This window comes from Passer montanus, unplaced genomic scaffold, assembly GCF_014805655.1.
Source record: "Passer montanus isolate IOZ18808 unplaced genomic scaffold, ASM1480565v1 scaffold8, whole genome shotgun sequence".
Taxonomy (NCBI): domain Eukaryota; kingdom Metazoa; phylum Chordata; class Aves; order Passeriformes; family Passeridae; genus Passer; species Passer montanus.
Genome location: NW_024373256.1, coordinates 82,706 through 99,950, shown reverse-complemented (window position 1 = coordinate 99,950; position 17,245 = coordinate 82,706). Strand labels below are relative to the sequence as shown.

At 35.9% G+C, this 17,245-nt stretch overlaps 1 protein-coding gene across 6 annotated transcripts in view; it reads left to right on the top strand.

The window, feature by feature from the left end:
- The window catches only part of PDPK1 (3-phosphoinositide dependent protein kinase 1), a 31,930-nt gene that overhangs the window by 2,979 nt on the left and 11,706 nt on the right, over positions 1-17,245 (top strand). For 4 of the 6 annotated variants that reach the window (XM_039732604.1, XM_039732603.1, XM_039732602.1 and 1 more), the window contains exons 2-7: positions 7,841-8,110; positions 11,787-11,829; positions 12,021-12,158; positions 13,380-13,524; positions 15,842-15,939; positions 16,702-16,777. In XM_039732604.1, the coding sequence (XP_039588538.1) occupies positions 7,898-8,110; positions 11,787-11,829; positions 12,021-12,158; positions 13,380-13,524; positions 15,842-15,939; positions 16,702-16,777 (713 nt within the window). In that variant the 5' untranslated portion in view covers positions 7,841-7,897. The remainder of the gene's footprint in view (positions 1-7,840; positions 8,111-11,786; positions 11,830-12,020; positions 12,159-13,379; positions 13,525-15,841; positions 15,940-16,701; positions 16,778-17,245) is intronic. The other 2 variants (XM_039732606.1, XM_039732605.1) reach the window with 1 other exon arrangement.

Below are 17,245 nucleotides of genomic sequence, written 5' to 3'. Positions count from 1 at the left end.
ATACCCTGAAGGCTCACACTCATTGCACTTTCCTAAACCAGATCAGTTAGAAGGCAGCATTGCCAGAAAATCTTGGAAAGGGATGCTGACTACTGAGGTACTTGAAGGAATTTTTGTACAGAAGTCATGAAACCAGGGGCACAATCACTTTGTTAGACTGAAAAATGTAGTTAGTTGGCAAAGTAATAAAAATAAATTTGGTCTGTGAGTATGTGAAATATTTTAGTAATACCTGTTTTTTAACAGAAAACTTGTATTTTTATATATGTATTTGTCAAGAAAAGCTATACAGATTGGTGTAGAACTAGCACGTTTATGGCATTCAGAAAATACGTGAGTGACCTTAATTTAGAAAACACTGTGTTTGAAAGATAATATCCTTTTCCATGTTCCTCATACTAGAGCTTTCCAAAGAATATGTATGATGCCAAGGAATTATTGTTTCTGGTATTTCAAATGGATAAACTTTCTTTGCAAGTGGCCAGGTTAGATTATGTATATATAATAAAGAAGGAAAAAAGTGGAAGAAGCACTTCCCCACTTCCCCTTCTGACATCTTATTTTCAGGTAAGCTTGTAGAAACTTACTGCAATCTAAAGCACCTGAAAGGACTGTAGACAAAATACACAAAGCTAGCTGTTTGGTCTAGAATCTTACTTTTCATGCCATATGAATTCAAATCAAAATTGCTGTAGGAAATAAGTGGTTTGCTGTGTGGTTAAATATTGAACTTGAAAATTGATTTCTGCTTTGAAAGACAAGCTGTAAATACTTCACTTGCAAAAATTTTATAATTCTTTATGGTGAAAAATTGCAAAGATTAACTTGCTTAAAGTGCATTCTTCTGAAAAAATACTAAATTCAGTGTTTGGTTCTTTAGTAATCATGCAGGAATTTACATTTCTTGACTGTGCCATAGTTCTTTGTACATACGTTCCATCTGTATTCTGCCACCTTGGTGCGTATGCTTCTCTGTTCTTCACCCCAAGCTGTTCTCTTTGCCTCCTATAGTTGCTAGCAAGGAGCCTGGCATAGGAAGCCGTTTGTGTTTGCTAGCCTGAGCCCCATCTATGCCGTGCAGCACCTGATTATCAGTGTGCCTTGTGAGATAGCTGGTGGTGTATCCTAAGATCCAGACTATTGTGATCACAGATGGCTTTTGTTTTCTTGTGAGCTAGCCTAGATTTGTTTATGTTAAATTAATTCTCAGTGGTTTGTTTACATGATAGCTGTTTGGGCTGTAGGCTGACTTTAGGTTCTTGGAGATTTGAGTGGTTTCCTGTTTCTGATTTGTTTTGAAGTACTAGGCAGTGGAAGGAGGCCTTAAATAGTGTGTCTCTGAAGATGATTGGAATTTAATGCTTTGCTTAGCAGTAGAGGAGGTTAGAGGGTAACTGGCTGATATGCAGGTTCTTATAAATCCTTTCATTAGCTTTAATCCCTACCTGATTTTTGAATTAGAAGTGGAAGTCAGTGGCAAGAAATACCACTATATGTAACGTTGTCAAATTTAGAGAAGGGCATTTGCATAAACTAAAATTTTGGATCAGCATTACTTGGTATGTGAAAAATTAATTTCTCTGGAAGTGAAAGTGGTCTTGTGGATAAAATACCTTTATTCCCTAAAGGCCAAAACAGTCTAAGAATGTAGAGGTGTTCTCTGTGCTTCCAAAGCATTGAACCTCTTGGCTGTATTTTTGCTAATATAATATGAAGCTGATATCGTCATTACTCACTTAGGGATGAACTGTGTTGTGGATTTTCTTGCTCAAAGCAAGAAATGGCAGTAGACAAACAGTACTTCTGTTTGCCACTACTGCAGAGGTACCAGCCATTTTTGGTAAAATAGTATGTTTGAATAGGGGAAACCTTGAAGCTTTCAAGCTTTCTCCTTCCATTAATTTGTACAGTGTTTATTCTTGAAATGTATTACCAGGACATGGTTTTTAAAGGTCTTTTATCGTTTTTTTAAAATTATGGTTATTTCTGTCAAGATATTTTGTTAAGAAGATTTTTGGGGGAAACAGTTTTATGCAGTACTTCAATGAGTGCTTACCTTTCAGCATTAGAGAGATTTCAAATGATACTGGGCATGAAGGTGAGCGTAGTTGCTTCGGTGGGTTAGAGCCTAGACTTCTTTAATCAGTTAGTATAGCAGTCTGTCTGGACAAGAACAAAAAAACCCACTCCTTTTATGCAGCCTAATGCTTTTGAAATTTGCATGGTTAATTCATAAAAATACTCTTTAAACAACAGTTTTTTCATGTGGCAACTTCTGAGATCAAAAAACTTCACCGTAGATAGATATGACTTACAATTCTCTTGCAAAATGAATTTGTGTTAAAATAGTTTTTATAATTGAACTATGAGGTTTTAATATGTTCATTTAAATGTAGTAGTAGGTAACCATTTATGAACCTTGATCAAAGTATAGATTGTGACAAATTGTTTGGCTTCAGACTGTTTTGCTGACTGCGAAAATCAGTTTCTTCAAGTCATGTGGTGTTAAAGGAGCAGTTTGTTGGCTTATGTGCTAAATTTTAAGTTCTCTACAGTAATCTTTTGCATGCCATTTGATGATGAGGTTTGAAAGAGCGCTGATGCAGCTCTATGCAACATAAGTGCAAACCACAGCTACATGAGATCACAAGATTAATGTTTGAGGTCAATGCTTCTTAAATGTCTACAAATAACTTATACATAGAGTGGGGTTTCTTTGCTGCAGTTTGACTTACTAGACTTACTATTGCTATTGTCTTCAAATAAATGTATAGGAAAGTGTGTCCTGTCTTTTTTTTTTTTTTTTTTTTTGGAGTAGTGTTTGCTCTTAGAAGTCCTGCTGAACTTCTGTCAAGCTGAAAGTGTGAGCAGAGTACATGTCTTTAAATACCTCCCAATTACTGTGATGTTTTAATATGGCTGTGTATATTTTGGTGTCAAAGTTAACCTGTTCAGTGGGTGAACAGTTAACAAGCTGTCTGATGCAGTCAAAGTACTTCTGAGACTTGGCTTACTGTGAGTTTTGTCCTGTTCATTACATGCTTGATTTTATGTTACAGTAAAAAGACAGACTGATAGCATCTAGTGACCTTTTCTAGTGAACATTTTTTTCTCTTTAGCCTAGTATTTTAATTACTTAAAGGCAATAATAATCTTGGCAGATAGATGTACTGTTGAATTCTTGAGATTATCTGACAAACTTCTAAGCATATTCAAAGTGTATATAAAGAGAAAGTGGCACACAATGGATTTTCATTAGTCACTATATTTCTCTCTATACAGATACATGTACAATTGGTTAATAGAAAGAGGGTGCTGTTGGTCACTTAGCAGAAAGTCTGGCAATCCATTTTTAGACAGACATACAGAGCATAAATAGACATGAGCATATAAGGTCTGAGAACTGATGTTTACTGCAGTTTATGAAAGCACACTATCTGTTATTGCTCTGGGTTTTCTTCATTGAGGATGCTTCACTCTCATGCAGCAACAGAATTTATGAAAGGAAAACTAGTGTTAAATATTAGTAAGGGTCCCACAATAGTCATTACATTTCCTGCAAACAGCTCCTATATGGGATTGGTATTTATTGGTGCAAACTGTACTGTGCTCTCTGCACTGAAATGTGAGGCCTTCAGTTGGATTTTGTTACTCTGAGTCAGTGGGTTTGTATCTTCAGTTTCTTGTACCTGAACTACACTGCTTTTGCCTGAAGTCTCATTTTAGGTACTATGATAGTTTGAGGACATATATTCAGGCCCATCTAAGTATCTGACCTGATCAGTTGCTTTTTCTTTGGAATATGCTGGAGCTCTCAGGGTGTGTTACATAGTAACCTTTGAACTGGAGACTGTCACAATTGGAGAACATAGAGAAGGTTAACATTTTAATTGTGGGATATGAGGGGTGAGGAGGCCAGTGGAAAAGCTGTGTGTAATATCTGTTAATTATTCCTTTATCCCTTCAGATGCTCTTTTTCAGATATGTGTGTCACATGCAGTTGGTGCATCTTTGTCAACCCTCTGAAACACCACCGTGCCATGAAAAGAATATATTAAATATAACTGCTTAGCTTTTAGTTTTTTTCACTTTAGACCTCTAGGTTGTCAATGTTTAAATTGTAAGCAATACAAAATAAATTTCACTTTCAGAACTTTTGGCTTACATGACAAGGTCAAAACAGTTTACAAAATAGCTCAGGCCAAACCTGTCTAACTTAAACTGCCTTTAGGAGAATCTTGGGTTGTGCCAATCTTGTAGCTTATAGTTGCATTAGCATTATTTATAATGAAAACAAATGTACCAGTTGTGGTTTAAAGGTCATGTTGCTTTGTGTGAAAAATACTTTCTGTTACCAAGGTCGGCTTCCAAAAAAATTAGCTTTATAAGTAGTTAGATGGAAAAGGTTCTATGATCACGTCTGCCCGATGTCTTAATGCAGCTTGAGATTCTGTAATAGTCAGCAGTCAGACTCAGTGTTATCAGACACCTGAGAGGTCAGGATCCTGTTCATACTGATTTTCTTTGTAATAGATCTTGCTATTGGAATTTCAGCAATAGCAAAGATGTTCTCAGTCATATTCAGTGTTCAGCATCATGTCACTTAATACAGAAGTAAAGGATATTATATTGGAAGTTTCTGCTGTCAGTGTTGATAGAATGGTCTCAGGAAAATAGTGTTGCAGGTTTTGTGGTGGGAAAAAGCTAGTGGAGATGGCAGTTGTAGTGGTGGTTGCTTTAGAGAAGTGTGGTATGTGCATATAAATACATCAATAGTTGTAGTGATAGTGCAATTGTCAAAATGCTGAATTGCAGAGGGAAAAGGTATGAGTCCTTTTGGGTGGCGGGGAAGAAAGGATCACATTTTTCCTATCTAGTGGGCTTTTTGCATTGATTCCAGTTTACTTAGTTTATTTCTACTGTTTGCAGACTGGTGGGGAAAAGAACAGTATTAGTACTTCATGTATAAATAGAATGAATACTGTTTCTAGTTATTTAGTGAAAACTACTCGATAGAGATGTTGAAATGACTGTTGATCTGTAATGCCACATATATTCAGCAGATTTGGTGTTTTCTTCCTTGAAAGGTTTTCAAATTCAAGTATGTTGTACTAAGAATGAAACTAGTTCTATATGAAAGTAAATGAAAAGAACCCTTAAGGTTTGGAAAAGTAGTGTTAGAGACTAGTTTTTAAAGAGACAGAATTACTAGATAAGTGGTTATCAATATGGTCTATGGTGATACATGACATGCAATAGGTCAGTCTGTTGTTGCCATGTGAGGATCTGTGCTTTCACTGGCTGCCAGCAGAGAAATGTTAATAGTTTCTAGAAGGAGAGAATCCTCAAGCTTCTGAGATTGCAGATGCAGTTTAGAACATTTTAAATTTCAGTTAGTGACTTTGTTTCTCACTAATAAAATGTCTGCATCTGGTAGAAGAAGGATCTAAAGTCTGATTTTTACAAAAGAGTATGGTACAGGGTTACATTAGATAAGCTGGCCTGTATTCTGTTTTAGGCATATGTGAAAACCTATATGTAGAGGCATATATGCTTTCTGCAGACATGGTTTTTTGGAGCCTTTTAAAATAAAACTGAGAAGGTAAATAATGCAGGACAAAATACTAAAGAAGAATATATGGAGTGTGAAAAGGCGAGTGTAGGAATTACATTTTTCAATAAACGTTGAGGTGTAGACCTAGTTGCATAGTTCAGTTCTTAGGTAACTGATCCTTTTAAATCTATTGCATGTTTCTCTGTCCTCCTTGTTCTTAATCTTGACTTTCCTTTGAGAAAGTCAGGGGACTAATTGATGTTATACCCTGGCCGAAAATAACCTTTTCCTACGAAGTCCATTACTCCTGTCTCTTCCCTCAGGATTTTTCTATACTTGATGTTCATTGTGACTTAGTTTCAGCTGCTGTGTAATGAAACACTGCATCCAGCACCTTTTTCTCCCTTTCTCAGTGCTCTGATGCTTTTGTGATGGATGTTCTTCTTGCTTGTTTGCTTTTTCTAGGTGATCTTGCTAGCTGCAGAATCTAATCAGACCCTCCCGCAATGTTACTGCTTTATTTACCTGTAAAACCTCATTTGTGACTGGAGCCAGTTCATAATTTAGATCCCGATATTTAGTCTGTGTATGTGTGTTTTGTTTACTGTATTTCATTTAATGGGATGGTTTTTATACTGGCATCACTTCAGTTGCTGTGCACTCATGCTTGTGTCAGTCTTGCTGCAATCTTGATGGGAAAAGGTATAATCTGTTTTTAATTCTAGCTAGTGTGTATCTTTAGACATGCTGCTGTGTGAGTAGCTGTCTGAAGGAGAGGTGATTCATGTGGAATATGAAAATTCTGGGGACAATAGTTAGTCTGCAGAAGGTGTCAGCTAAAATATATGTATATAAGGCATAAAAGGAACTGTGACCTACAGCACATAAATTTTAATGTGTATGTGTGTAATAATAGTATCAGTTTTAGCAGTAAATAAAGGCAGCTTTTCTCTACTGCACAGAGCACAGCCAAATGAGGAATCGCTTATTTGGGAGCTAGGTTCCTTAAGAGTGAGTGCCAGTCCAATTCCCTTCCAAGGTGGTTTCTGACAAAAATGCAGAAAACGGTTTTGAATTGAAATGCATGAGGTAAAAAAATTTTTTTGTTAGAAGTAATTTTTAATTTGGTAACATGATGTATGATATAGACTCTCTGACATGGTTGTACAATACATCTGTTTTGAGATTAGGTGATTTGGTGATTTTCATTAAGGCATAGTTTAATTCTGCTGGATGTATGTTAGAATATGGAGATTTAAAAAATGGTGTTAACTTTCTTAAATATTTCCTCTGTTTACATACTATTTTTTTTTTTGGTCAGTGGTAGCTTAGCAGAGCTCTCCTATCTGTTTGTGTTTTCTGGCCAGTTTCAAGTAAAACATCAGAAGCAGTCCCTGACAGACTAATTGTGGTGTATTACCAAAAGGGGCAGAAAGCAACTTCACAAGGTTCCTTGATCTTACTTAGGGAAAATTGATAAAAGGGTACCAAATGACAATTTGCTTTGTATATTACATTAATCAGTTTTAGGAGTGTGTCTTCTTGTATTTGCTGTTTTCTGGGCTATCTATATCTGTTCTTTTTGTTTTGCAGTTGGATTGTCTTTATGTGGCCATATGTAAAATTTAAGTAGTGCAATCTCCCTTGTTTTAAAAGGTCATGAACCAGAGCATTCTTCAAAAAAAGTTTTAGGTGTTGCTGATTATTAAACCCTCCACCTGATCTTCCTTTTTATGTTATGTCCTTTCCCAGTGTGTACTAAAAGGAAATATCACCAGAGAAATTGAAATTCTGAGTAAAAAAATAAGAATGTGTCCTTTAAATAAGAATGTCTCCATTAAAGTTTTCAACATGTTCATTTAGAATTCATTGTAACTTGTATCTCTGAACTAGTGTTACCAGTACATACTGGTGTTTATTGTATGACTAGAACTTTAAGGTCATGTTATTCATAGGAGAAGATGCCATGAAATTTGATAACTTGGTGTTAGGAGCATTTTTTTGAGTTCAAAAAAAGCATTCTTGAATTAAAGTGTTCAGATGTTTTGACCTCGGGCTGTATGACAGCATGACCTAAAAAGAGTTATTTATCAAATTGAAATTGAAAAGAGTTATTTATCAAATTGTTGCCATTTCCAACATAAATATTTTACTCCCTCCTAAAGAGATTTTTAATGATAACCCTTTCAGAGAAGAATTTTTATGATCCTTGTATGGAAATAAAATATAGTTGTGCATGGTAATTATGTCAGGTATGAGAATAATAGTTTAATTTTCTTTTTTCAGTACGATGCTGTTCCAATCCAGTCAAGCGTGGTCTTATGCTCCTGTTCGTCCCCTTCAATGGTGAGGAACCAAGCAGATTCCAGCACTCCACCTGTCATTTCCGCTTGTGGCAGCAGACAGGGATCTAACATGGAGGGTACAGCACCTGAATCAGGATCTGATTCAAACTCCTTGCAGCAACATACAGGACAGCAGCCTCCACAGCCTCGAAAAAAACGACCTGATGATTTCAAATTTGGGAAAATTCTTGGTGAAGGATCTTTTTCAACGGTAACTTTACTTTTTATCAGAAGTGACAGATATCTTAGATAAACTTGAAAATTTGTTGTGTAAGATTGATGATATTGAAATATGGAGAGAACAGCTTGAAGAGTAAATGAATAGCACTTAGTGGATTTAAGCTTAACTATTAAAATTAAGTGTCATCCTAAATATGGGTAGCAATTTTTTTTAAGCTCCTCTTAAATTGATCAGAAATCCTGTTGTATCCTAACGACTTGATGGCTGGATGTTTAATCAACATTGCTTTCTAATGTAAGTGTGATAGCCAGAAAAGGTTATGTAAAAAGTTTGATATAAAGGATTGGAACTGTTCTAGGAGCTTGTAGTAAAAACTGTGATGTCCTGTCTATGGCAGGAGGTACTGCCAGATGCTTTCAAAAGAAAGAACGCTGATACTTCTCTGGTGTTGTTACTCAGCCCCTGGTCCTTGAGGATTTAGTAAGTCACAGTCAGTATGTTTGTGTTCAGTAGCCTTAAATGGTTTGTTTCTTACATCCACGGCATTGCACAAAAATGAATTACTTAAGTGTTACCTTAATGAATCCATGAAGCATTTAATACTTTCATTTGATGATTTGGTAGTTTCCCAGTTGTAAGACAGTAACATTTCTGTATCTATTTCATATGATACTTGTTGTGTACAATTTTTGGTTGTAGGTCTCTAACAACAGATTGGGGATTTCTGGTTCTTCCAGTACAGCCTACTGCAGTGTTTAGGATGCAGGCCTATAGTACTTGCCAAGAGTAATTTGCGCTCACGCAGTTTGCGCAAATTACACGTAGTTAGTGCAATTTGCAGGTTTCCCTAAAACATCCAAAAGTGGTTTGGGTATACCAGGACACTTTGCTTCAGTAGTACACTTTTCATTTCTGCTTTTGGTCTCTGAAAGTTAATGCCATGTTCTGTGTAGGTAGAGAAATTCATAGGGCTTAGCCCAGACTCTGAATTAACTTTGTCCAGCACTCTGCTACCTGTCTCACTGGACGGCAGCACAATCCTCTGAAGTATCAACTTCAGAGCATTTGATCTGTGGGGCATGTATCTTTGTGTTGTCATCAAAACATCTTGTTAAAAAGTATGACTTGTTCATAATAAACACAGTTGTAGACCCAGAGATCTGACTGTACTCCCCAAGATCCTCATCGATATTCTAACTAAAAGGTGTTTATCTCAAAAAATAGGCGCCCTCAAATTACCATATATCCAGTGACAGCTTTAGATTAAAGAAGTATTTTCTTCATGGTCGTAACAAGTATATTCCATTTTCTTGGACTTCTTTTAAGAGCTACCACAAGCTCTTACCTAATGCCAGGGCTGCATTTTAAATTCAACGGAGAGACACATGGTGTGGCTTCAGGGTTTTTCTTCAGAGCCCTCTCCAATTTTGTGGCATCTTCTGCAGCTGCAACTTCTTGGACCCATGCCTGATATAAATGAACACACAAATACATGGTCTTCTACTTTTTGGTCTGCACTTTTAAATTAATGAGAATCTACTTGCTTTGTAGACAGCTTCAGGCTTCTCTTAGAGTAATATCTCTTATTGGTGGAAAAATTGTTATTCACATGATTGAGGAAGCATGTTGCATAGCTCACCTCCTTCAATATGGTGGGTAGGGTACATATATATTCCACCTTGGTTTTGTCTCCACCTATAAATGTGGCATTTCTTAAAAACAGGAACTCTAAGGAAGTATGATTGTCTGACCAAAACCAGTTCTTAAATGCAGATTTAATCTCTAGCAGCCTGAAGTATTTGTTTAAATTTAGAGTGGGGCTTGGTCATGATGTATGCCAGGTATGTTGACAGTTATTTCTGCTTTGTAGCCTCTGAGGGTTCTCTGCTGTACCTGTCTCGCCTTCCTCTCCACTTCCTTTGATTTGGGATGTTTAACTACATTTCTTACCTTGCTGTTGTCTGAATTTACAACTTACACATTTACATGTTCTGTGAATGCTTTTGTTTTTCTGTTAGTTTTTATAGCTTTTTTTTTAAGCTATCCAGTTAATGTCCCATTTCTTTGTATAGAATTTACATTCCGTATTGATATTACTTCTTCTCATAGGGTGGATAAGATTCAGGCCCCTGATAACAGAGGCATTGTATTAGTACGTCTGAGGGGTTTTCTGTTTGTTTTCTGTGCATATCTACTGTTGTTTTCTGGATTATTAGTTAGGAGGAAATTAAGATACATGGTGTGCTCAGATCTGATGGGTGAGAAGGAGCTTGAGGGTACCAAAGTACTCCTGCTATCAGGTAAGTGCTCAGTGTACTTAGAACACAGCTGCTCAGTATCAATGTATGTGGGTAATACCTGTGAAATACAGTGGTAAAAAGTTGGATACAGTACAGGACTGGAGGAGAGTCAGTCCTTAGCTTAATTTGCCAAGATATATTTTCATCTATGTCAGCTGATACCTTCTGCCATCTGAGTTTGGTCTCTGCATATGTGGGGTTTTATTTAATAACTGCCTTTTAAACTGACCTGCTTTCAGAAGCTTTCATGGTAGATGTGGTTAATGAAACCTAGCTACAAAAATTAGAAAAGTTCACAACATTGTCATTCAGCTGCACATCTTATCTAGTGTTATGTGTGTACACAGAAGGATCTGAAAAATTCCTTATGCAGAGACATAGATGTTAACAGACTGGTTGTTTGTAACATTTCTAGTAGAAATTTTCATTGATCAAATACTGTAAATGTCAATGTGGTTTTAGGAGATGAAATTTTAAAGAAAGTTAAGGCTGCCTGTTACTACTGAACTGAGGTCAATTTTCTAGTACTAAAGAGTGCAACTGCATACACTTCTTTCATCTGACAAAATGCCATATTTAGATTTCCTAAATACCTAACATTTAGCATCAGGTGTGTGTAGTAATATTTTGGAGTACTCTGTTATAACTGATTTTGCGAGGGATTAGAAGCAAGCCTGGAGCAGTGATGAAAAAAAATAGTATGAAGTTGAGATTTTTAGCAAGGTGTTGAAATGGATATAAACTTAAAATGAGAAAAACAAAGAATGGTACTCATCTGTTGTTACAAGGTTATTGGTTGCGTTCATGCAAGAAGACTTCAGATTGTCTCTAAAATGACCTTTTATAGAGTTCTGTCTTGAAAATGTGCCTTGTGTTCCTCCAAAAGCATTTCTCTTTAAAAATGTAAACCTGCTTGCCTGAAATTTCATCCCTTGCTTCTACTAATTGGAAATTTTCTGTTCCTTTTATTTAAATCTTTTTCTTAACAAACTGTAAAGAGTTGAAAAGTTCTGTCTCACTTCTTACTTTTGCTCATTTGTATAAAATTTATCTTTCAATCTTTGCCATCTGTATTAAGGAAAGTACTGTGACAATTGTTTTTATAAGTATTCCTCAGGGTACTTGTTGCTTTTTGTTTCCCCCTTTAGGAAAATTTGTGACTTACATTACAATCTTCAGAATTCTTCTGGGAAAAAAAATCAGTATTTACACTTAGATGTGTAACTCTTTTGGTAAAACAAACATTGGTCAGCTGAACTGAGTTTCTGCAGAAGTCTTGCTGTAGCCAGCATAATATGAACACATGCTTAAATATTTTGCTGTGTTCCAAATACTTACTGAAAGATCAATGTTCGTGCATGTGTTTAGTGGCCAGTTACAATATGTTTTCTTTCCTCTGACAACAGGTTGTCTTGGCTCGAGAATTGGCAAGTTCTAGAGAATATGCCAGTAAGTATTGACTCCTTTAACATGATTTTTTTTGAAAATATAGTATCAGTGTAGTCCAGTTACAAAACACCTGTTGAAGGAACAGAATTAATGGTTTTATGTTAATTAAATGTAACCAAAAAACTCCAAAACAAGATGGGCTTCATTTACTTGTACCTCTTGCATTTTTACTCTCTCTTTTTTTCATTAAGTTAAAATTCTAGAAAAACGTCACATCATAAAAGAAAACAAGGTACCATATGTGACACGAGAGAGAGATGTAATGTCCCGTCTGGATCACCCTTTTTTTGTGAAACTCTACTTCACCTTTCAAGATGATGAAAAGCTATGTATCCTTTGCATATTAAAACTTGCTGTAACACTTTCTTAAGAGTAATAACAATGCCCAGTTTTGATTCCTTGAAAAATGGTCTGATGAAAATGATGGAGGTAACTTGAGGTATTTAAAATATCCTAATGTATGTGATGCAATTTTTGTAGTCATGCTTTTTACAGAAATTAAGCAGATTGAATGAGTGGGTCCTCTCAAAGAGAAGATCAAGGGTCTTGTGAGACATGGGTGAGCAATTAAACAAATTGTCCATGTGGGAAATTGTGAAGGGTGACTTGTAACAATTCAAGTTCAAAAATAATTTGAAAATTCTAAAAGGATGGATGGAGGATGTTGGATGTATGAGAAGTGTTTCAGAAGTGTTTTATTCCTGATGTATATATGTGTCTGTGTATATCCATCTGTCTTCTGTAGTAAAACACAGTAATTCCTGCATTCAAAATGGGGGTAGTCAGCTAATATTTCCTACTAGTTTCATTTCTACAATTAGAGCTATTATTAAAATTTTGATGTAAAGATGAAGGTGCTTATAGAATAATGTGAATCCTCTGTTTGGGCTGCTGTTTTCCCAGCTCTCTCTAGCAGTAATTGTGAAGTGCAGTTTCATCCTGGAAGCGCATTGCTTGGCAGTTGTTTTTTGGGGTTTTTTTTTTTTTTGGTTTTTTTTTTTAAGAAAATGTTAATTATGTGAACTTCCTCTTAAACCTTCTGCTTGGAATTGGCTGTCCCAAGCATAAAGGTATAAATCAGTCTATTTCTGAGGTCAGTAAGTAGTTTTCTGGTTTTCCCAAAGGCTGCTAATAGTGCTGGCAAGCTCTACATATCATACAGTATGAGCTCACAGGGCCTCTTTTGTATGGTAAACACTTGCTCTGGTACTTTCCAGGTGATGGGACAATTTTTAACTACTATCAGTTATTACTGTAAGCAACTCTGAGGACAATTTTGTATGTCATTTAAATGAATTATCCAGGTCACTCTCTGGAAAAACTGTGAAGTTAACACTTTATGTAGTTTTTGCTATGCTAAGAAATTTGGACCCATGGCCTAAGTTGTTGATATAGTTAAATTGCTTGGGCTTGCTATTTGTAAAGTTTCAAATTAACCAACTTCCCTGTTGTTCATGTATTTTTAGTAGTATTCTTCTCTTTGGAATAAGATTGTGGGCATTTTTGTTTTAGAGTGGCTTAAAGATAAACCTTAACTAAGTTACATTCAGATTTTGGACTTAGCTATGCCAAAAATGGAGAGCTGCTAAAGTATATACGCAAAATTGGCTCATTTGATGAGACCTGTACAAGGTTTTATACTGCTGAAATTGTATCAGCCCTGGAGTATTTGCATGGCAAAGGAATCATTCACAGGTAATACAGAGTTGAGACAGACATGCAGTTGATCATGTAAGAGGTGGGTTTTTGCTAAAAATGTTCTTTGTGAAGCTAAAAGCAAAGTTGGATTTTGTGGCAAGCTAAAGAGCACAAACAGTGTTTGATCAGCCCTAGCACAGTTAACATCAGTAGTTAAACATAGGAAAACTTGAGGAGGAGAGCCAATCACTGTTATACCAACTGTTGGAGCAGGAAAAAGTAAGAAAACCTTCTGGCCTGGAATTAACATTACCAAAAGCTTGTTTTTCAAGCTTCATTGGTTGACTTGAAAACCAGAAAATGACTTTGTTTAACTGCTTTTTTCCTGTGCTGTTATGTAGCAAAAATAACTAGAATTCTTTTTGTGTGTGGCTTAATGTGTACTATATAATCAAGTAAAATTAATCTATATCAGTTTTCACTGAGTAAACAAATTCCACAAAGCTGCACAATAATTAGGTAAGTGGTGGAATTAGCGAAGTTTTAAGTAGTACTTTCGAATTTGTTCTTGATGTAATATATTGTTTGCATAGTCATGTTTTGTCATTCATATTTATTAAATAAAGCTTTAAGTGCTGGACATCTGAGCTGCAGAACTTCTTTTTGGGTAAGAAATCTGTTGTGTTTTGGCTACCAAGCCATTGTCATGGGACACTAGATGCTAGTTTGCAAAAAGCTGACTGATTATAATTCTGATAGCATTATTTCTTTCAGTTATTACAAAAACAGTTTTTCCTTTTAAATACGAATTTTTGTGGAATAATTTGAATTTGAATCTAAGGGTATGGATGTGTAGCGTACTGAAAACATAATATATTCTATAGGGACGGCGGAAAGTTCAAGAATTCCCAATTTTACAGTGTTTAGGCTGAGAGGATGCTTATAAAATGAATGTGGCATGATTGTCAGTATTACTAAGCCTATATTGGAAACCTCCTACTGGAGAAGAGGTGCTTTATACTTGTTTTTATATGAAGGACCCTATGAGGAGCTCACAAGAAAACAGTAAAATTGTGCAACTGGAGAACTTAGTATGAAGTTTATGAGGTCACAGCTCTAGCAATGCCTGAAAACTCTTGGGATTTTTTGCTGCCTGAAGAAATAGGACATGACATAGAACCACTTTAAGATGTCAGGCTACCCTGGAAAATTTATTACAGATATCTCTCTATGTATTTAGATATATAGCTATAGATCCATAATCCAGTATTAATGTAGGTATAGGATATATTATATAAACAGTATATGTGAATTGTGTATAGGGTACAATTATCTACATACGTACGTATCTTAAAGCCCTACACAAAACTGTTAAAAGGGTCCATTCCATTCACGTACTTTCTACTTCTCTCATAGGACAGGCACAGGAAAATCAACCAGATTTTTATGGCTTGTTGCTCTCTGTGGTAGTTTCCAGACTTTAAACTGTACAACTCATACTTTTCCATAGTAGGGGGCTTTAATCTGAAGAAAATAGTGCTGCACAGTGATTGACAGAAACAGCTTTCAGTTTTTACTGTTTTTTTCTTGCCAGTCAAACAAAACAACTCCCATGCTCCTAGATTTCTTTATAAGCATTCAAAGATTCTGCTTAGGAGGGAAGCATGTAGGTTTTTTTTGGATCAGCTAAGGAAACTTGATGCAAAGGCATATCATATCAGTGTAACTGAATGCTCTTAAGTTGTTTCTAATGCACCTCTTGACATCTAACTCTGTACTGCTATCATGTTTGTGATACTGTGAAGTCTGGTTTTATTCCGAATCAGAGGCTGTGCCTATGCAAATGGTAGGCATACATTTGAAATGCAGATTATGCGTGGGGGTGATCCATGGTTCTTACCTGGTCAGGACATTTAGCTGGGGCTGGGTTTGCCAGTGTTTGACTAACTGGAGTCTTGCAGTGAGGAAACGGACATAGAAAATCTTCATGCCATATCAACCTGTCAGATGTTATGTAAATTAAGGCTTTGGAGTGAACGGGCTTAGGGTTTTGTGTATGTTTTTGTGAGGTGGGGTTTTTGTTAGGATTTGTTTGGGTTTTTTGTTTGTTTTGGTTTATAAATTTTTGAACATATGACATACACAGTAGCGTAGTTTTGAGATGATTATTTATGTGATGTTTTAAGAAAAAAGTTAATGGATTTAACAAAATTTGGTAGTCTGCAGGTTGACAGCTGCATGATAGAGAAGTTGTTGTAACAAAGTTTATAGAATATCTGCATCATTTATTATAGCATTATGTACCTAAGTCACAAGACAGTTTTTTCAGCTTTAATTTGTGTGCTGTTTGAATATAAAAATCTGTCTTTTCCAGGGACCTTAAGCCAGAGAACATCTTATTGAATGAAGATATGCACATTCAAATAACAGACTTTGGAACAGCAAAAGTATTATCTGCAGATAGCAGACAAGGTTTGCCATTATTCATTATGTGACACCAATAATTATAGCAAGTGATCCTTTAAAATGTACATGTGTTGTATTTGCCAAGATCGTAACCTTCCAATGTCATTACCTCGCCTAAATCACTAAAAGATCTCAAAACAGTTTTGACTGTCACTACTTAGATTGTATCTGAGGAGGTAGCATTTGGTGTAGTGGAACACCAGCTAGATTACCAAATAGACTGGGAAGTTGAACTACTTCAGGTTGCTTAGTTTTCCTTTGCAAGACAAGAATACAAACAAACAGGTACCATGGCTCACCTGATACAGTAAGTTTTATCTCAGCTTACATGTTTAACTCCAGTGGCTGAAAGAATTACACAAATGTGAAGGTTGTAGAATTAATGTGTCTGCAGTTGTTACTAATTGCCTCTAAATAGATGCTGCAAACAATGCCTGAAAAAAGCACTAGGCTGAACTGAATTCAATTGACACTTTTTCTTAACTATAGCAAACTTGTGTTGGTAGATATTATAAATAAGTACCTAAATGCCTAGCTTCTTGAACCAAACAGCTATCACTGAGATTGATTTGTTTCTTCCAGGCAGGTTTTGTGGATAGGTAGAGAAGTTAAATTCTCATGGGTTCTTTGCAGCATTACGTAACTTGCAGTGGATTGCCTTTTGGGTTTTGTTTTTTTTTTTTAAACTGGATGGCAACAGGTGAGGAAGGGGAATATTGGCTTATGCATAAGTATGTGTTTGTTTATTTCTTTCTATTTCCTTAACAGCACGGGCAAACTCATTTGTAGGAACAGCACAGTATGTTTCTCCAGAACTGCTGACAGAGAAATCTGCCTGTAAAAGGTGAGGGCTCTATATTCCAGAACTTTCCTGACTCTGTCAGGAAACTGTCAAATGGGGAGGAGTGGATAAGTCAAGCAAGAAAGCTTAGTATTTTAAAGAAACAAGATGCTTGAGTATTTTAACAGAGTTTGAAATTTTTTTTCTTATGAAGTATTGCTTCTTGTCTGAGGGCTGGTTTCCTCAGTTTATCTACTTTGAGTTCTACTAACAGGACTAGGTGTTGTTGGAGAAGGAGATGTATAAGGTGAAGTTGGATTTCCCACCCATAAATAAATCAGGAAAATCTGTTATCCAAGTAACACAATTATTTTAATTCCATTTGGTATAAGATTGCTCAAATATGGTATTTCCTGCTGTAGAAACAACAGACTATCTCATGCTGTCCAGTTAAGGAGAAAGCTGCAGCTTTCTTTGACTTGTATTTAGATCAACTTGCAGTTATCTTTTCTAAACTGTAGGTAGGATTTG